The following is a 21,998-nucleotide window of genomic DNA, read 5'->3' as shown; positions in this document are numbered from 1 at the left end:
AATGCATCAAAAACTGATAAGCCGTTTTTAACACACATACAAACAGATAGACATTAAATTTCATTCATACTGAAAAAAAAAATTTTTTTTATTATTATTTTTGGTTATCTGTCTGCATCTAATATTTCTATCTACAAGGATCGACTCACGTCATTTAACAACACGTAATTTAACTAAAATAAATAGTTTTTGCTATTATTTCTTGCTCCGAAAATTCTCTTGAGTCCTCTTTGAAACTGATAATAGATTGATAGACAGATATAGTTAAATTTCGTAATTCAAAAATGAATTAACGGTTTATGAGTGGGAATAACCAGTTGATCTCTGGAAGAGTATAGAAAGACAGTAGATATATTATTACAATGCCAGTTGTGAATTTTATATCATAATCCTTTTTTTTTTAGTTTCCATGTCCTTGAATTTTATTACCTATTCAACTAAAAAATATATTCGCAGACATTACTGTCATAAAATAACATTTCTTAGAAAATTGTTTTTATATTTTAACTAGCTAATAAACGAAAGTATTAGTGTTTTTTTAATACAATGAGTCATACTTGAAGGCTAAAACGACACGCTAAAACATTATTTAAATATAAACACTTATACAATTTGAGTGCTTGAATGGGAGTTGTGAGGTAATTATTCCAACGAAAATAAACTGTGTATTAATTCAGGATAATCAAACATCATTAATTCGGATAAGGTGGTATGAAGATTCCAGTGATTTTCTTTATTCAGTTATTAACAGTTTTCTTTTATTGCTAAGAATAAAATACACTCTGAGCTCTGATTAGTGAATTTTCGAAGGAAATGGAGCTATTGCTTTTGGACTGATATCAGTACCAGATACCATATGGTCTTCAAATAGTCATAGATTCTATTTAATAGATATTCTTTCTCTGTCTCTTTCATGTTACTATTATGAATTATTAAAGTAATTATACACAATACAAGGTGAATAAATGTTGGAAGCGCAATTAAATTATATAGCATATCGAAGGTTATTATACAATATACATTTATTTGCGCTTCCACCATATTTTATGAAAAAAATTTAGAATTTTTGATGAATGTTTCTACAATCTTTCAGGAAACGTTTAAGATCCTTAAATTTTGTACCCTTCTCCTTAATTGGTGGTAAAAAGCAAAGGTTTACAGTGGAAGTTTGAGCTTGAAAATCAAAGCATGATTTCCAAAAGTTTTTAGTTATTCTTACCTTACAAAACACCTGTACTAGTGGTCTATCAAACCAAAGTGGTACTAAGCAAGAGATATATGTTTATGTGCACTCATATTTACACCCTCTCTTGCACAGCGCCCCTTTGGTTTGATAGAAATATACAGTCATTTGATAGAAATACCAGCCATTTTCTCGTCGAATTTTGAGAACCAATGTCGATTTCCTTGAAAATTGGGATTTAGGTAGTATTTATAACATTCTTCAAAATCTACCCAGCGCCAAAGCATGCTTTTACCATAGGGGTGAAAGCAATTCCTTCTAAGGGATGAAAACATGTTTAATCAAAATAACTGATTTCGGAAATCGATCAATTGTCAAATTCTAAGCAACTTTTGTTCTATGAAGTTCTTTTTGTAAAGTGGATACTTTTTGAGTTATTAACGATTGAAACGGTGTATTTTGTAAATTGAAAAATACACCACACCATGTTCCTCATTCATGAGGAACAGTTGGAAATTAAATAATTAGGCTATTTTATGAATACCTGTACCAAAATTTTTTTCGTAGAATTCATATTTCTAAACGTTACAAGCTTGGGAGTAAAACTTAGATACCTTGATATACATTTCATATATACAGTGTATAATTAAGTACCTCTGTATTACATAATGAATAATAAGTAAAAATAATTAAGTTTCTTTAGTGACAGTTTTATTCTAATATTTCTATTTATTCATTAATGAATTAAACGATTCAGTGAAAGTTCCTAGTACCAAGTTCCTATAAATTCAAAGTTTATTGCGACAATAAATTGAATACCCTACTAACATACACAATTTTATGAGATTTATTGACTCTACTTATATTATAAAATTGCGACCATAATTTTATTTACATACTTACTACAATACAATTTAGTACTAATTTTCAACGGTTTATTTAAATTTCAATTTTTGCCCCAATTTCCCAGATCAATTTTTGTATTATATAAATACGTATTTGGACTACCAAGTAGTCATCGTCAGTATGAATTAGGTAATCGTAATTACTCTTATTGTGTATGTTGCTTGTTGCTAATTTGGTGGCGGACTGCACGTAATAATACAAGAATTGATCTAGGAAATTGCGGCACAAATCAAAATCTATTTCGAAATATCTTAAAGTTCTCATTTATTATTTTTGATAATATTTATAACGGTTTATTATTTGTTATGTTATCAGATAGGAACTATGTAAAAAACTATCTTTGTGTGTGTGTTATTCCATTGATGAACATGGACCTCTTGTAGATCATCGTAAACCTCTGGGGGTCCATATGAACCACTTTGAGAATCACTATTCTAAATAAATAAAATCGTATGCCTGTCTACATTTTTATCCCCCGAACTAAAAAAAGGGGTGTTATGTTTGACCGCTATGTGTGTCTGCCTATCTGTCTGTGGCATTGTGGCGCCTAAACGGATGAAACGTTTTTGATTTTTGAATTTCGTTTGAAAGGTAATTTAATGAAGAGTGTTCTTAGCAATGTTTCAAGTGCGAGCTTGGGGTTCCGTACCCGAAAAAACTAAAAAAATTGGCGTTGATCTTTAAAATCGGTTCAGTTTGGAAAAGACTTGAAAGAAAACGGTAATTTAATGAAGAGTGTGCTTAGATATGTTTTAAGTGCAAGGTTAGGGTTCCGTACCGGAAAAATTTTGCGGGGGTTTTTAAAAGTGAGTAAATTTCTCTTGCATAGGTAATATATACGTAGATAAGGTTTTTAATTTCTTTGTAATAGTTTAGTGTTGTTCATTTTAAGTTATAAAAATTACCAAGGCACTCAAATTTGAAAAGAATAAAAATGCGTAAGTTTGTCACAAACATTGTCTACGCATTAGTTTAGTCACTTTATGTCTATTGAGGAGATATTTTACCTAATAAGCCAGTAATCATTCTATACTTTGTTCAACGACAATAAGACAGCAGGGTAGACGATAAAGTACAGAGGAAATATACTTTTTGCGCCATTAATCTTGAAAATGTAGTGAGATAACACTAACATTTAAAAAAAATTCCATGGCTGCTAGTAATTGTTAGAGATTTCCAAGTAATTAAAACTCTTTATATTTGAATTTTTTCTCTATTTGTTTCAGTTTGTGGTGTCTAATTTCAAACGCCTTGAACATAATACAACAAGTTTTATATTCAAATGAAACCTGAGATATCACAACAACATGCCAATGAACGAGGAAAGTGTTAAAATTACCATCTAGAATTTCGAGTTAACTAACGATTTAAACTTAACACCATAATACATGTGAATAACAGCACTATGTAGGGCATTCTATTCGTTTTATATTGATTCAATACTACTAAACTGCAATGGTATTTTATTATTGTTGTATACAATTACTAATGATTCTAAAAATACGAATATTATGGGCAATACCACTGAACAAAAAATTATTACTACAACAAGAACAAGTACAACCGTTACAACAAGTACAAATGCACAACAACAACAAAAACAACACTATGGTGGAGGTGGTGTTGGTGGCAGGAATGAAGGTGTTATTGTTAGAGATGGAGAATCACCTGGATGTACAGCACTTATGTATGCATGTCAACAAGGTGATGTTGTACAAGTAGAAAAATTGTTGAAGATTAATGTAAGTATTATTAAATTAATAAAGTTATTTAATCAAATGATATAATCTTCTTTATATAACTGCATGGCGAATAGAGCCTGAGAAAGTACGAAAACTTTAGAAACGGTGTGTCTTTTTTGAAATATTTTAATTTACTTAATCATGATTCTTTTGCTCTTGTCATTTAGAAATTGATAGTTTTGAATAAGTGATCAATAATCAAGGCAGCTCTTTATATTTATTTGAAGCTTCAGGCGATAGAAGTAGAGGATGGTGTCCTATAAACATCCCCCTAAGAAAAAATATAATTTACAGCCAAACTATTCGAGATATGTATAACGTTGAGATATTTTTGGTTTCTTTAAGTGTTGCAATACTGGCATGCCAATTTCTTTTGAATGTTCAAATTTTTAGAACACTTCAATATATTTCTCAAGAAGCATTCTCATTGCATCAACGATTAGTACGAAAACGAAAATCACTAGTAAAATCATCTAAATCAACTCATTAAAGACCCACCCCATGATGGGAGATCATTTTACCTATTATTATTTTACACACAAAATAGGGATAATTAATAATAATGACATATTTGAATATCGTCATAAAAACTGGCATTAAAATTTATTATAAGCCTATCAAAATGCTTTATAAAATTTTATCAAATCTCAATTACCTAAGGATGTTCCAATATTTGGCTTGAAACAGAAATGCTAAAGTTTCGAAATATTAAATAGATAAGGCTACACAAAACAGCCAAGAATCAAGATGGCTTGTATTTGCGTACTGCATATTCTAGGAGTGTAATAGTACATTAGGTAGAAGTCTAATTTTGAAATTTAGTAGGCCCGTTGAAATTTCCGTAATAATGTTTAAATGGGTTCAGTTATTAAAAACAATTAAATAAGAACACTGAAAAATTAAAAAAAAAATTTTTTTATTTAAAATTGTTTGTTTATTATTTGTTAACACCCAGTATTTTTCTTTACGATTCAAAGAAAAAAATTTTAATTTGATTGAATTTATGAAAATGGGTCAGAATTGAGTTGTAAGATTTGTTTACACAAAAAAGACGATTGTGAATGTTTAAATAAAAGCTTATAGAAGAAAATGCACTGTCACTAAATAAATTAGTTTAGGCTTTTAATTATTATTCAAACTAGTTATGAAACCTAAATACACATACACAACATATATACATACATACATACATACACATGTGGCAATAAATTACTATGTTTCAACTAAAATAATTCAATTTACATAATTATGCTGTAGAATAATAAATATAATAAAAATTACAATTTCAAATTCATGATTAAAAGGTCATTCAAAAAAATTTATTGAGCAGCTTTCCATTCATGTTAGTATAATGTACGTTCTAACATATCACTGACGTTGTTAAAATTTTCTTCCAATAAAAAAAAGAGCGACTTATAATGGTCATAACGCCTCAATGGTGAAACTTCAGGTTACACAACTAAGTACCGAGTCCCTGTAAAAACATATTCCTTTATGATAAAAACATTTTATTAAAGCTACCTCGGAAAAAACTTCTACTCCAAATTTTCAGCCGTTTTTCAGTTTTTCACCTATTACACAGGTAGCACAATTTTTTTTGCTTGAAAAACTCAGTTTCACACTCTCCTAAAGGATCCAAATAACATACCAAAAAACTTTACCTAACCTTCTGGTTGCCATTTGTACTAGTTATCAAAAAAATGGAAAATTTTTCGACGCATTTTCGAGATCTATTTTTTTTTTCGTTTTTGTTCAAAAATTTTTGTAAGGCTCGTTAGTTCAAGCTACTTAAATATTTTTATCTCTCTATCTTTTATACTTTTGGACAAAAAGGACACGATAGTTTTGCCCCACTTTTGTAAGCAATGATGTTTACAACAAATCATTTCAAACAAAAGTTGTTTATATTTTCATAAAGAACATTTTTTACATGTAAACTTTTGTTCTATCTCTAACAGTTTAACATAAGCAAGACTCAATATTTTAACATTTCTGAAAACCATGTAAATTTTTCAAGCATCATATCTCCAAACCTAATTGGCAAACGGATCTGCGGGTTGGCTTCAATTGTTTCAAATTTAATATACTTTCCAAATGATAGAAGCATCTAATGTCAAAAGCTCATGTTTTTGAATTAAACTGCAAAAACTGAAAAAACTAATGTCAAAGTAACTAATGTCAAAAGCTCATAGTTTTGGAATTGAATTGCAAAAACTGAAATAAATTTTGCAGTTTTTCAGGGATGAGGCAGGTATTACAACTTTTTTTGCTTGCAAACCGCAGTTTTACACTCCTCCTAAAGGATCCAAATAATATACCAAAAAGCAGACTCACATCGCGTTTTGCGATTTTAGTTTTTTTTTTTTGGCGTATAATGGGTTTGCCTATACATTAGAGCGCCGTTTTCTACGCTACTGATATAAAATATATTTAGAGTAAAGCTTTCATGCACGGATTATTTACTGAACATAAATTTTAATCACTTATAAGTTTCACGCAATTAAGTACTCACAGTCTACTAATTCTGTGTACATAAACGTATATGAATCAAGGTTTTTCACAAATGTCTTAGATCAATATTAAAATATAATATTCTAACAGGTAATGTTTGCATTAAAAAATTAATAAAGCTAAAAAAAATAGGTTAAAATTATTTCCATAACGTTTTCTTGATTTCTTGCGATTCTATATACAATAATTTGTTTGAGTAAATCATTTAGTTCAAATCCTTCACCTCATTGGGTACTTTCAGACACGAGAGAGAAAAGATTGAAATTTAAAATAAAAAGCAAGGATATTGATATCTATGATTTCTGAAAATCTATGTCCATTTTTTGAATCAGAAATTGTTAGTAAATAAGAAATCGGTTTTTTTTATTAACCAAATATGATTTATAAAGAAATCACTAATTCGAAAAATAGTGCCTAAATTCACACTAACTTCCTATTTAGTTTATCAAGTGATAGAGAAAATTAAATTTTTGTTGAATTTTGTTGACGTCATCAAGTACAAAACGGTTTTCTATTTAAATTAACTCGTCCGTCCAAATGTTTGGTAAAATACTCAAAATTAAAGCCTTAAATTGAAAAATTTAATCCGACTTCAATAAAATGATTTACTTGGTTTCTTAAGGATGTACGAGCGCCAGGGCAATTTTGGATAAAAGGCTTAATTTTTTTTATATGAAATTGGTCTAAGACTAAATCAATTCTGAATATTTTAGGGGGGGTTGCTCGATCAATTAAATTAATAATGACTTCAAAAGAACGCATATTAAACATTGGTTTTATGGCAAAACGGTAGATGGATGATAAGTTTTTATAGATTTCCCCAAAACTAAGTCGGTCGAAAATAATTATTATTAAAATTTAAGTTAAAACCTTAATGAATTATTGAAAACAAACAAAAACACGTTGTGCCCGGCTAATTAAGGATATATAAGCACGGTAGCGGGGACACAAATTAAAAAAATATATATTTATAAAATTTTCATGGGGAATTATGTATTAAGTTGGCAATATAAGACGAAAATAAAAATAAAATTTCTCGATATCTGAAGTAATTTTAAAAATATCGAAAATTGAAAATTTTGTTTAATTATTAAGCTTTCGATATTTCGAAAACCTAGGCAGATATCGAAAATTTTATTTTTATATTTCGTCTACACGTCTACTCATGAAGTTACAACACAATTCACCATGAAAGTTGAAAATAAGGTACAAATTATTTCAACCACAAGTCTAAGCTTGCCTTGGCGCTCGTACTAATTTTTCCTGGATTTCTAAACATAATGGATTTTATATAAAATAAAATAGTTTTATTATAGTTGTTTTGTTTTAGCCAGCACTTGCCCGTGATAAGGATCGTACTTTAAAGACTGCGCTACATTATTGTACTGAAGCACGAACTGCTCAATGTGCGGACTTAGTTTATCGTGCTGCACCTGACCTAATTAATGCCGCCGATGAAGATGGCTTAACACCATTACATCTAGCAGTAATTGCTGGAAATATTCCTTTAACGAATTTTTTATTAGCGAATAATGCAGATGTTAAAGTTGTCGATAATGAAAAGCATACAGTTGTACATTGGGCGACAGGTGAGTACTTGCTTATTTATTTTCAAATTTTTCCCATTTTCTAGTGATTCCCTCTTTTTGATATTAATCTTACACACAATCCGGTACTGGGCTGGGAAATGATAAGAAAGACTGAGGAAACAGAGTAGAGAACCATTCAGATTAAATCAACTTACGTCCAAAAAATCTTCACAATCAGTTGGACCGTTTGGATTCTACGATGGCACAAGACACACATACAGACAGGCAGAAGCTTTAACCTTATGAAACCCATATTTGTTTGCCAATTCTAATGGGATAATGTGGAGACTGGAGAGGAAGATTTAGAGTTTTGCACTCATCAGTTTTAGAATCCATTCCATCATGATATAAAGTCCGAAAACATATATTAAAGCATAGAATAGTATATCTCTATCTCTATCTCTATATATTATAAATGCGAAAGTAAGCATGTTAGTTTGTTTGATTGTTATGCTTTCACGCTAAAACTAGCTAATGGTTTTTAATGAACCTGTACAGCAATATAGCTCATACTTCAGAATAACACATGAGAAATAATTTATAAAGATATATTAATTAAAAAAAAGTTAAAAATAAATTTAATTTGACATTACCATAAATTACAGATTTCTGTAAAAATAGTCAATATAAAATATTTCACGGCCATCTTTTCTGATATACTCAATGAATAATTACGACTATTATACATTTAAAAAAATAGAAAAACATACATATATTTTACCTGTGTAAAACAATCCTTACGATTATTTCGAGTGTTATAGAAAGGGGATAAGCGAGAGCAATCTTTATCAATCTTTACTTTTAAACCCAGAAAAGCGGGTGGGTTTCACTCTAGTATATATATACAGTGCAACCTCGATATAACGAATCTGAAGGGAACCAGTAAATATTCGTTATATCAAGTAATTCGTTGAACTGAGGTTCGTTATGTTGAGGTTAGATTGGTCTAAAATTCGTTATAAAGAGGTAAAAGAATAGTTTTATTCACCTCAATATGTATTACGTACTTATACTAATAAATGATAACACATTTTTATCAAATTACTACATATGTATATGTATTTGCTATGTATTTATACTATTTCTTGATAGTTGAAAATTCGTTATATAGAGGTTGTACGCAAAGAATATTCGTAATGTAGAGGTATATTTTATATTGACTCTTATGGACAATTCAAGGGGATTACGAAAAATTCGTTAAATCGAGGAAATCGTTATATTGAGGTTCGTTATATTAAGGTTGCACTGTATATATATATATGTATGTATATATATTTTTTTTAAATGTATCGTTAATTTCTGCTTTGGTTTAGAAATGTAAAATTCGAATATCCAGTATCATGAAAATTAATTCAAATAATTATTAGCTGCAGTAAAATTTTTTTTATGCTATTGTTTGTTAAATGTACCTATTCATTTGCATTTCAATATAAATAATAGAATTTCTTTCTAACATTTAAATTATAGATTACTTTATTTGTCTATTATATATATTTTAGACAACACATGTTCTAATGTGTCTTATACAATGTATCTTAAAAGTTTCGAAACTTTCAAATTAAAATAATATGAGTTATTTCGTTACATTTATTTATCAAATATATATTAGTATCGAAAAAAGTGCCATCATGTCAAAAGAGTCAGAAATATAAAAAGTTGCGAGGAAAATAGTTTTTAAAGTTCAGAAAATTGGTTAAACGATACAAAATTAAAACTTGTTCAAAAATTGACTTAATGTTCACAGGGCAAAGTTTCTGGACAATTTTTAGCTCATTTCCTGCACAGTGGTATTCTTTATCTGATTTTTGTAAGAGAGTACATTTACAGTTTCCAACTTTTTCGTCTTATTAAATAACAAAATGTGTGTGCTAAATAAAAAGTTTCCCTGTTTCGCCAGAATAAGCGAATGAAAAAATTCGAGTGAGGAAGGATGAAAGTCATTTACATTATAAGATAGAATTATGAGGGTCTATACCCTCACATATTACGAAAAAAAATTTTGACATTAGAATGAATCATAAATAAGTAAAATTTACCAAATTTGAAAAACCTCCGACAAATTTTTTAGGTTTGGAACCCTAAACTCCCACTTGAAACATATCTTAGAACACACTCCATTAAATTACCCTTTTGCTTAAAGCCTTCTCTAAACTGAACCGATTTTGAAGATCCTATTTTTTAGTTGTTTCGTGTTCGTAGCTCTAAACTCGCACTTGAAACATAGCTATGAACATTCTCTATTAAATTACCTTTCAAACGAAACAAAAAAATCAAAATCTTTTCAACAGTTTTCTGTGTATAATTGAAATAGGTATAGAAAGACGGTTATGGGAAACGGATAGCTTTTTTGATGTTTTTCTACCCTCTTAATAGAATTAAATATTTATTATGTCAAAACGAATTGATATTCAAAAATGCAGCTTCCGTTTTGATGGTAATTTAAAGCTTTATTTTATTTGACTAATAGGATATTCTTAGGTAGGTAAGTTCAATAAGAAAAAGCAGAGTTAATTTTGGACGTTAAAAATTTTTCCATTGAAGGCCTTTTTTAACACACGGTATTCACTAATAGTGTTAGGATACCTTTACTGCAACATAAAAATACATATTACTTCTGATCGATAACTTTTATGAATAACCTTGCCATTTGAACTACATATTGACCACTTCTTAATATGACCAATGTCATTGAATGTGTGAGAGGGGCTCATTCCTAGAAAAAAAACCTACGTAAGCATGTGAATTAGACGAAGGAAGTTATTTTAATTTCCATACATGAATATTTTAAATTTATTTTTCACAAAAAAATTCGTTTTCCTTTTTAGACAACTAACTTGTTTTACCATTTACCTCGTACTTAAATTGCTATAATTACAACATGAGCCTCACCCTACCTTGACCGCAACAAACCTCCATACTCTTGTAATTGTGAACATGCTGCCTTCATTATTTCATTTTTTGTTACAGAATATTGTTTCAATTTTTAGTTGAATTTTAATGTTTAGTCGAAATACATTTGCGTGTCGATTGATTTAAGGTTGATATATAAAACTGTAAACCCTGTGAAGCCGATTAAAAAATGTCTCATGTGAAGAAACAAATAATGTACCTTTCTTACACATTTCGCTTTTTTTGTATAGTTGTTGATGATGCACTCCATTTTTCCTCGTTTTTACTCATGAAGCACTTTTATTTTTCTTAGTTATTCGGAATATTCAGATTAATTATTTATTGGATTAGTTGATATAAGTTTTAGTTAAGTCTAGAACTCGAAAATAATTCAATCTTATCATTTTATTCTAAAGCCGCTAATATTTTTCCAGAAAATCTTTCACTCCAAAGTTTTTTACCATAATTTACCGAAAGACAATTTTTACCATAATTGTTTGTTTTTTGAGAACCGTATAGAATCTGCAAAAACGTTCAAATAAAAATTTTACTTTTAGAGGTTTTGCATTTTATTTTTTTCTAAAAAAATTATTAGTAGTCATAGAAAATAACAATCTAATTTTTCGCTAAAACTCTTCAAAGTCATTAAGGACCTTTCATTAATTACGCAAAGGTCCCAGGTTTTTTTTTTTAAATCTCTTCATGCCCTTGTATTGGGGATAGGGGGTAAAACTCATTCATAGGTAATATTTTGTAAGACGAAATTTAATAATAGAAATCTTGTTCAATTTCGGATAATGATTGGCTTTCTTCAAAAATTGCCAAAATGGCCCTTTATTAATTTTTAATAAATTCCCGAATCAAAAAAAAGGGTTATAAGTTGGATCGCTATGTATATCTGTCTGTCTGTGGCATCGTAGTGTCTAAACGGATGAACCCATTTGGATTTTTTTGTTTTGTTTGAAAGATAATTTAATGGAGAGTGTTCTTAGCTATGTTTCATGTGTGAGTTTAAGGTTCCAAAACCGGAACAACGAAAAAATATGATCCTCAATTTTGGTTAAGTTTGGAGAAAGCTCTAAGGAGAAAGGTTATTTAATGGAAAGTGTTTTTAGATACTTTTCAAGTGCGACTATAAGGTTCCGTACGCAAAAAATTTATCGGGGATTTTTATTTAGGCTTCCCAGACGAAATATTAACGATAATTGATTTATTATTAGACACCCTGATAAATTAAATCAATAAATAAACCTAACCAAATATTATGTTACAGTGTGCGGCGAAACTGCAGCATTGCGAGCCGTACTCTTGGCTGGTGCACCGGTTTCAACCCCAGATGTACATGGCGGGTTTCCTGTGCATTATGCTGCACAAATGTGTGGTGCCAAAGATACACTTAGTAGTTCAAACTCGACACTATCGAAAGACAACGCCACTTCTGAAAAACGAGTCCAAAGTGCAGTAAGTTAATATAAATACTTAACTAATAAAATCCTAAATTTAGAAAGTCTGTTTAATTTTCTGTCCTTAATTCAGTAGTTTATTTTGAGCCGTAGAATAGAGTTGGAGAAGCCCTTAGGCTTTTTATTAAAATCCTGTGAACTGCAGAACAATCTATTTGCTTATAAACTAATAATCTTTTTTGGAATTTGTCGCTTTTGAAATTTTTAAAGCTTATTTATTATGTAGGAAAGAGATACAAGTAAACTTGGTTTAGAAATATTGGACACCTTGTTAACTTTTCCTGGTATTCGTGTGAATGCAGAAGATGTTGATGGACGGCAACCGTTATTATGGGCAGCAAGTGCTGGTTCAGCTGCAGCTGTATTAGCATTAGTTGCAGCAGGAAGTGCAACGGAAGCTGCCGATAAAGATGGTTTGACAGCCTTACATTGTGCAGCTTCACGAGGGCATGCTGATTGTTTGGAAGCGTTACTAACCATGTGTGGTGTTTCGCCTGATATTATTGGTATTTTAATTTATACAACTGCTTTTTGTGGAATTTTTTTTGGATTAATCGGAAAGTTTTACAAGGCAATCTTTCGACATTTTTTGCTTTAGATATTTCTTATCCGTTTTCGAATTAAATGTAATTCTGGATTGTTGCTAATTAATTTGAAAAAGAACATTTACATTTTAGATACTAATGGCTGCACTGCTTTACATTATGCAGTAACACTAGGTCATGCAGATTGTACAGCTCTTTTATTAGCCCATGGTGCAAAAGTGAATCGGCAAGATCGTAGAGGACGAACACCTGCACATTGTGGTTGTGCAAAAGGACAAGTGAGTTATAGCATCTATGCTAATTATTTTACTTATAGTTAAAAATTGAAATTTTATTTGCTTACACAGGTTGAAACTGTTCGAATGTTAGGTGCCCATAATGCAGATTTATGGATTCGAAGTGCACGTGGTGATTTACCTTTACATGAAGCATCTAGTGCCGGTCGTAAACAACTAGTTCGATGGTTGTTGACTCAAAGACCTTCGCAAGTGAATGCAAAAAATAATGATGGAAGAACTCCATTACATTTTGCTGCATTGAATGACAATACAGATGTTTGTAAAGTAAGCGATTATTTTATATAAATTACCGAAAGTAGACTTTTCAGCGAATTTATCTTGCTTCTAAAGGTGTACGTTTCTAACTGGCCAGTCTAAATTGGGCATTTTTTTTTACAGATTTTACTAGATCACGGGGCCAATGTTAATGCAGTGATGCGAACATCAAAAAATATTTTAATGACGCCATTAGATTGTGCCTTAAAGAATGGATTCCGCTCGACAGCAAAATATTTACAATTAAATGGTGGCTTACCATTTCAACGGTTACGATTACCAACATCAAGTGAAGGAGGAGGTGTAAATGTACAATTACAAAATGATATTACTATCCAAACGCGTATGAAGCAAGTGGAGTTAAACTCAAACAGTGAAGATGATCTGTTTGATGAAGCGCATTTATATAGAAAAGCACAAAAACGCCGAGTTTATAAACATCGTAGAAAAATACAAATGTCTGATGGAGGAGGTATGTAATTAATATTTACTGAAATTGTTCAAAATATTTTCGTATGGATTCGATTTTAATGAGATCGCATGTTTGGAAGAGACTGTATGCATTTTTCCTTATTTCGAAAAAGAGAAATTGGGACTAGTAAGCAATTTATTTAGGTGGGAGGTATTGGAGTTTTAGTGCGACTATTAAAGGCAAGGCAATCTTTTATTTGCCAAGTTCATTGATGTGTTATTTTGGATCTAAATCGCAAAGAAGTATTCTGATTTGTAATATTAAACACCAGGGGTAGGGAAAATATCGTGAAATTTATGATACTAAACTCAATTTGTACATTTATAAGTTAGAATGGATTATTGTTTCTTAAGACAACTATTTATTTTTCAGATGAATCGCGATTCAATCAGGATCTGCCAAAAAGCCAAAAAAAGTCAAATTTATTAAAAAATGACGTTGATATTTCATCCTCGTCAAGCGGCAGTTTATCTTCAACAACAAGTACAAAAATTCAGCCCGTACGACGTGTAAAAACAAAAACGAAAGAAATTCAAACAGATGAACGATTTTTAATAATTCCAATTGAAAATTCAAAATCATTTTTACAACAAGAACAACTTAAAAATAGCCAAAATATATCAGATATTAAAAATCAAAAATTAGGTACTCAAAAAAACGGTAATATTGATAATAAATCCCCATTAGATAATCTGCCTTCTTTAACTGATTCAAATGTATCTGATACAAATTCTTTTGACCATGTAAAAGTAGCCGAAGTACAAGTGCATGCTAACCAAGATGATGGAGAGTTGATTCAAACTGAAATTAATGTGAATGAAAAAGTCGCAGACACTATAAAAGAAGCGACTGAAGAAAAAGAAGAATCGAAAGAATTACTAGAACCCAATGAAGCCTTATTAGAAAGTGAATCGAAAGGAAATTTAGTGGATACTGAGCTCGCAATGGAAAATGAAGAAAAGCTAAATGATTCTGAGCTAGAAAATGCAGCGCTTGAATTAGGTAATGATGCTGTAGAAAAAACAGAAGAGGGTACGGAAGACAAATTGAATTCTTTTGAGAAAGATCTCGAGGGAGACATTAATGAAAAAAATGAAAGCAATGAAGTTCAAGAAAAAGAGATTATACCAGAAGAAACGAAAACGGAAGAAGTTGCAGATTCATCAAATAAACTAGATCAATTCGAAGATAATTTCACTAGTGAAACTATTAAAAATAATGAGGAAGAAATTAATGAATCTGAAACTGCACCACCTATTGCCACGGAACAGGCAGAAGAGTCAGAGATGAAAGAAAGTCTTATGAAAGAAGTAGAAGCAGATGAAAGTGCACCGGTTGAAGAGGCCAAAGAATCATCGAATGATAGCCCACAATTAGAGGGTACAGGAATTGGAGAAAATGAAGCTAGAGAGAAAATTGAAAATGGAGAAACTGTTCAGGAAAATGAAAGTAATGAGCAAAACTTAACTGAAAATGATGCAACTGAAAATAAAGAGATTCCCGCTGAAATTGAAAAGGAAACAATCTCTTCAAATCTAGATGTTGAAAATTCTACACATGAAGATAATCAGAAAATGGAGGAAAGTCAAACAGAAAATGCAAAGGAGGTAATAGATGACGGATCAGTTTTAGAAGGAATTAAAGATGCAGATAAAGATGAAGTTGGAGCTACGCCATTAGAAGAAGAAAATGCAGAAAATTTGAAAGATGAAGTTAAAGAAGAAAATGAAGTTTTGAAAATCATCGATACTGAAGAAAAAACTACCACTGAAGATAAAGATAACGACATAGACAAAAATTTTAAATCATTCCAAGTACTTCCTGATAGCACGCCAAAAAAACATTCACTCCATGATAAATCAAAAATAGATAGTAATTTAATAGCCAATGGAACCGAAACAATTTTGGATCGAAATAATAAAAAAACAAAATCCAAATCCCAAAAAGAATATAACAAATCTAATAAAAGAAAAGAATCTGAGATATCATCAAAGCAATCGAAACAAAAAGTGAAAAAGGAATCGGCCGTAATTGCAGAAAAATTAGAAACAACCAAATTATCGCCTAAAAATGATGACGTTTCAATAGATGGCAATGAAGATTTTGAACAATATAGCTCATTTGTCTCTGATGAAAGTATCAAAGACAATGATGCTGAATCTCAGAAACAAAAAAAACTGCATATGAAACATCAAATTTTGGAATCAACATACAGTGATGAGTCTGATTTAGATCATGAATCGTATAAGAGAAATGAAGCAAGGAAACGTCGAAGTAAAATACGAAGCAAAAGTGCTGGCAAAGAAAGTTATCATAGTGATGGACAATTGCTGGATAGTGGATTTGAGCCAAGTCCTAGAAATAGTCGTATACCACGGAGAAAATGCAGTTCAAAACCGGAAATAAATATGACCACTGTTACTCAAACTGTCCAAGGAAATATTCGCAGGTAGTATCATTAAGAAATTTAATCAATTTAAAAATATTAGATACTTGAAATCATTTTGGATAAGCCCGTGAGGTCAAATTAAACTTCTCTTCCAAATCTGCAAAATCTTTTAATAACCTAAAAAAATTAATTATTTTTCAGGTACCATTTAGAACGGAAAATTTTTCAACATTTATTGGAATTAAAACGTTTACAAATACGATCTGGACAATCGAATGAAGCAGTTTTAGTGAAACGTGCCATTGATGAATATCATCGATCGATCTTATCAACAGTTGGAGCGGGTCGATATAAACAAAAGGATTATACTTTTAAAAGTTTCGAAAAGTTTTTGTATGATAGTTTGCGTAAATTACAAAAGGGGAATTTTCCACCACATCTTGCGAAATTACCAGAAACTTCACCGCCCCCATTATTGTGTACTCATAGTACTATGAACTGTGATCATGCTACCCATGCTTACACGGGGATTCCATGCGCTGCATACAGTAAGTAATTTTCACAAATAGAAAAAATAAATACAGAGGAACCTCGATAACTCGAACCTCGTCCTAATCTTCAGTAAGCCGAAAAAAGACCATTATCTTCCGCTGAACTCTTAAGTACGCGGTATCTTATTTGGACGTTGTATCATGAATAAATTTATCTGCGAGGTGTTGATAGTTCATATTTATACTCTGTAACTCGAATTTCAAAGAGGCGGACTCTGTAAGTCGTAGTTAGTAAAAAATAATGAACGTAGTTAATCCTCTGTATCTCAAAAAAGGAATGTCGCCAAATTTTACTTCTTTTAAAAATTGGTGTAATTCACAATTAATATTTCGTTACTGGTAAAACGCAATAGAAAATTTTCTGCTTGAAATTTTTTCTACGTCAATGTATTGTCGTTTGCTTTCATTTTGGGACATACTGATTGATGGACCCATTCTGTGCATTGTACAATTTGGAACCGCAGACTCATTAATTGTGTATTTTGCTTTGCAGTTACCAAGTTAAACCATCACACCATACCAAAAGTTGGTTTTGGAGTCCGGCCCGGTGGCTTTTTACCAAAACTAAGCAGTCATCAAGACCACGTACATAGTGATCGTCTTTTATCACAAGGTTCAGTAACTTTGGAATTAACACATGGTGGTGATAAACAATTTGTAACACTTCCTGCCGATCGTTTAGATCAAAATAAAAAATATTTTGTTACGTTTACTGTTAAAGGATTAAATACGAGTGAGAATAACGATGGAACAACGCCATCTCATAGGCATGCAAAAAGTTGTTAATTTTTTTAAAATATATACTAATTTTTCTGTAATATAATCTTGTGTAAATAACGTAAATAAAATCTATATAGCGAAGATATAAGACAACTTCGAATTTCCTTCTCCCTGAATGTTTATCGACTTACTTCCAACATTTTATATCCTTAAGGTTTGTTTATTCTATTCCAATGTCAATAGTAGTATGGAAGGAGTGTGAAGTTAGGCAAATAAGTTTAAGGCTAGCCATTTTTTGTCAATTTCTCAATTTGTGCCACACTTACATACTATTTTAGGAGGCAGCGTGTGACTTAATTAATGAATTTTTATCCTACACCGCCGCGGCCGTCTGATAAATAGTCTTTTTAGCTGAGTGTTAGTTTTTAGTTCAATGTTAGGAGGAAATTGAAAAAAAAGGGACCTTGGTCGTTTATTTTTCATACAGAAAAAGCTATCGACAAAAAAATTTAATTACTGAAGGTGGAAATTAAAAAAAAAAACGGAAAATAAAAGTGAAATTTAATTTTACAGGGTCCATTAAGGGATGTAATGGTGTGTATTTCGTACACTGTTGTATAATGCTGCACGCTGTTGTAAATATAATGGAAGCGTGTGGTAAAGAACAATAACTTGGGACACCCTTAACTCGAAGTTATTTTAGACCTTGAAAAGTGTCTTCTGTGCAATTTTTTTTCATGCCTTAAAAACATTTTATACCCATTTCCTTTCAATTTTTACTCTAAGAAACTTGATACCCGTACTTTTACAAATTCCGTACCAAAAAAAATTTTTTGTCTAACATTTTTGGCTAATCACTCTGTATACGACTTTGCGAAGTCAACAAATCGCATTATCCATATACTATGGGTAATCTATTTTTATCATTTTCAAAAACATATATACATTCATTCATTGTCAACTTATATATTGAACTATAATCCCTTTTCGTTTGTTCAATTGATGTTTATAGGAAACATATAATCCGCTTCTATCGCTTTCTTGTTCTCTTTCCTACAGCTTAAAAGAAATACTTGAATATTTACAAGTAAATACAATAGATGTGGTTTGAATAAATATAAATCTTAATATATATATTTCTTGTGTGCGTGTGTATGTAATTGAACTCCTCCTAGACGGCTGGACCGATTTTGATGAAATTTTTTGTGTGTGTTCGTGGAGATTCGAGAATGGTTTAGATTTACAATTTGGTCCAGTACAACTGTTTTTGAGGGCTCCGTACCAAAAAAATGAAATTTCATTAAATGGTGGGAGCGCATATAAATCATATCACATTATGTATACTATGTGTACTATGTATTTTTAATAGTATTCAGGTATTGTCAATAGGCATTTATTAGAGCCATATGCGAGCGCAGCGAGCTCTACTATCAAAGGTCAGGCCAAAGGTCGAAGGTCAGGCCACTCCAATAAATAGGAGTTAAATTGGGGTTTAGCGGGATGGGTTTAGCGGACAGGCTAAACGTAGTATAGGTATTCATGAATTGGAGTTACGTTTTTACGGGACAACGTCCGTCGGGGCCGCTAGTATACATATATAAGTTAAATATCAACGATCGCATCGGATAGATGTTATTATTTGTCTAATAGCTTTAACCATCGTTAGAAATATAAGAGGAATCTCTACTCATGTTTTCAATCATTAGTATATAGGGAGAATTTAAGCTTTTGTTTGTGATCAAGATCACAGAAAGGACCAGTGTTTCCGGAAGCTAGTGTACCCAATATTTAAAATTTTTTCAATTTGCTTATAAATATGGTTTGGATATTACCTAAGCATACTATTAACAAAAAAAACATACAGTTGACTGAATTAATTGCTGAAATACTCTGTACAGAAAGTGTTGAATGTTAGTGCTTGCATTAGTTTTTATAAATTAGAAGAGTTCAAAAAACCAACACAATTATGTATTTAGTTTTCGAAAATTTTCGAAAGACCACTAGTTGAAGCATTCTTCCAATTTTCTCATTTCCCTATCTTTCATAGTTTTGTAGAAAATGTACACCAAAGTTTTATTTTAATTTGCGCCCTTACGGGTAAATAGTGATGTTTACGAATTAAAATTTTTCACACGGAAGTTATTTATGTCTTTACTAAGGAACATATTTATATTTAAACTTTTGTTCTATAAATATCTAACGTTTTACAAGATTGGTTCTACCACTTGAAGACCCAGTAAACCTATGTTACTCATTTACGAACTCAAATTCACTTTTTACGTCCTGAGCACGCTATTAAAATTTAAGCTTGATATCCCTTTTCGTTTTTGAGTTATCTTTTCGACGGACGGACGAACAACCGGAAATGTATTAATTAGGAACAAAATACCATAATTTTGTTCGTAACATCAATCTAAGCGTTACAAGTTGGGAGCTAAAATTAATATACCTTGATATATCTACAGTGTGTCGCACTTAAGATGAAGACAACTTCATATTTTCGTTATTTATAAGGATATCGATTTGAAAATTGGCACAGTCATAGAGGGTGATGAGTCACTATTTTAAGATACTTAACCGAAATCAGAACTTCAAACTCAGCTTACTACAAATTGACAAATATGGCAGATTCTTAATATTTTAGCGCAAGAGGCGGTTAGAAATATCAGAAAGATAACTGAGATAATTTAAAGTAAGTACAATACAATTTTTATGTTACGTCATAATAAATATCCTAATCAAACCGAACGTAATGTACTCACATATGGGTTGACTACTAAATCAGAAGTACATACGTTTTTTTACAATTATTTTATAAAGTAAAAACTTAAAGTAGCTTAATACCTTAAATTTTCAAAATTTTCAGAAAAATCTCTTGTAAAAAAAATGTAAGTGCTACATTTATACTGTACCAAGATACGAGGGGAATATAGTTCCTACCAAGTGCCCATGACACGTTTTTTTGACACGGAAAAAGCATAAACAAAACAGAGAAACACGTAACACACAAAACTAATTTTTGAAGAATTGTTGAATATTAACCAACAATATAAAAAAAAAAAAAAAAAAACATTAAACATTGATTTTATGAGACATGAACAAAAATAAATCAATCAAATTAATAAATAAATAATATTTATGCGTGTATATACTCAACGCACAACGCACGTCCTAATTACAAACTATTTAAATTAATTAATTATACCTCGTAAGTATATATTGTAAACATTGTGCAATAGGTAAATAAAATGACGCATTTTTGACGCATGTCTTTAAGTTACTGGTTACTGCCTATATGCCTATAATATTTTCAAAAAAGTATTTATTTGATTAACGTCATTCTCTTTTATAATTTATGAAATTCAAGTGAATGACCTAAAAAACACCACACATAATCTATATTTAGCATACTCTCCCATTCTCATTGTTAAAACTCTATAACATATACAAATCTATAAAATACGGGGATGCAAATTCTGTCTGGTAGCCTGTAAACATCGTGAGAATATTCCTCTACGTTGAATATTTCTCCCAAGTGGGAGTTTAAAAAGCTGTCACTATGTGGTGGTGCTACAAATTGTCTGCTTGTTTAATAATTATTTAGATGTGATTTTTAACAGTCATTCTGCAAAGTTTGAGTCTAGCAAGTGGTCCCAATACGAAGTTATGCCGAAAAAACGAAAAATGTCGATTATCCGTTTTTTCGACATAACTCCGGATTGGGACCACTTGCAGAGATCAATCTGTTTAAAATGACTGTACAGAATCACATCAAATGAATTTTCAAACAAGCAGACCCTTTCCAGAACCATCACTTAGTGACAGTTTCGATTATTTCCGTACAGTTCCGGATTCGGACCACTTGCTGTGCTCAAACTTTACAGGATGACTGTTCACTTCTAATGAATTATCATACAAACAGACAGTTTCCAGAACCATCAATTAGTGACAGCTTTTCAAACCCCCACCTCGAGGGGAATATTCCACTTAGAAATTCGTGGAACCTTACAGGGCGACTTGGGGCATAATATCATATTTAAGGTTCAGCAGACAGTAACCATGACCATCAGTAAATCATATGGACAGCTCTCCAACTATAAGATCTAGAAAATGATACAGAATACATACTTTTATTTACCCTCGCATACAACATCAGATATTTATCCTCACATATTCAGTTAAATATAAGCCTGAATCCTCGGGGTCTGCAGAGTCAGTAATTATATAAAAAAAGTTTTATCTGTTACTTGCCAAAATCATCAAAGTAATCATCAAATTAAAAAAATTCCCCTTGTTTCTTGGGTTTTACAAAGTCCGAGCCCAGGCACAGGCACATATCCTGCTAACCCCTATCTCTTTTATCAAAAAACTGTCTGGGTATAGACTGATAAGATATGGTCTGAGTACAATCGTAGGCGTTCCGAAGATCTTATATCGCCTCCAAGAGCCTTATTATCGCCCCCAAGAGCCTTATTATTAGCAAA

General features: G+C 31.0%; 1 protein-coding gene across 1 annotated transcript; it reads left to right on the top strand.

Moving 5' to 3' along the window:
* Positions 1-3,600: 3,600 nt before the first annotated feature.
* On the top strand, positions 3,601-17,580 carry LOC123292896 (ankycorbin-like). The gene is made up of 10 exons (XM_044873610.1): positions 3,601-3,831; positions 7,673-7,931; positions 12,094-12,276; positions 12,517-12,789; positions 12,961-13,106; positions 13,176-13,391; positions 13,506-13,854; positions 14,227-16,303; positions 16,445-16,791; positions 17,288-17,580. The coding sequence occupies exons 1-10, from the start codon at positions 3,601-3,603 to the stop codon at positions 17,578-17,580; spliced, it is 4,374 nt and encodes a 1,457-aa protein (XP_044729545.1).
* Positions 17,581-21,998: the final 4,418 nt, after the last annotated feature.

The sequence above is a fragment of the Chrysoperla carnea genome, chromosome 2, assembly GCF_905475395.1.
Source record: "Chrysoperla carnea chromosome 2, inChrCarn1.1, whole genome shotgun sequence".
Lineage (NCBI taxonomy): Eukaryota > Metazoa > Arthropoda > Insecta > Neuroptera > Chrysopidae > Chrysoperla > Chrysoperla carnea.
Note: the sequence above shows the minus strand (reverse complement) of the source record. Positions and strands in the feature narration are given on the sequence as shown.

Excerpts from the sequence above, each read along its gene's own strand:
- LOC123292896 (XM_044873610.1), top strand. The coding sequence starts at position 3,601 with ATGGGCAATACCACTGAACAAAAAATTATTACTACAACAAGAACAAGT. Across the intron at positions 3,832-7,672 it reads AAAAATTGTTGAAGATTAAT|CCAGCACTTGCCCGTGATAA; the intron begins GTAAGTATTATT and ends GTTTTGTTTTAG. Across the intron at positions 12,277-12,516 it reads TTCTGAAAAACGAGTCCAAA|ATACAAGTAAACTTGGTTTA; the intron begins GTGCAGTAAGTT and ends TGTAGGAAAGAG.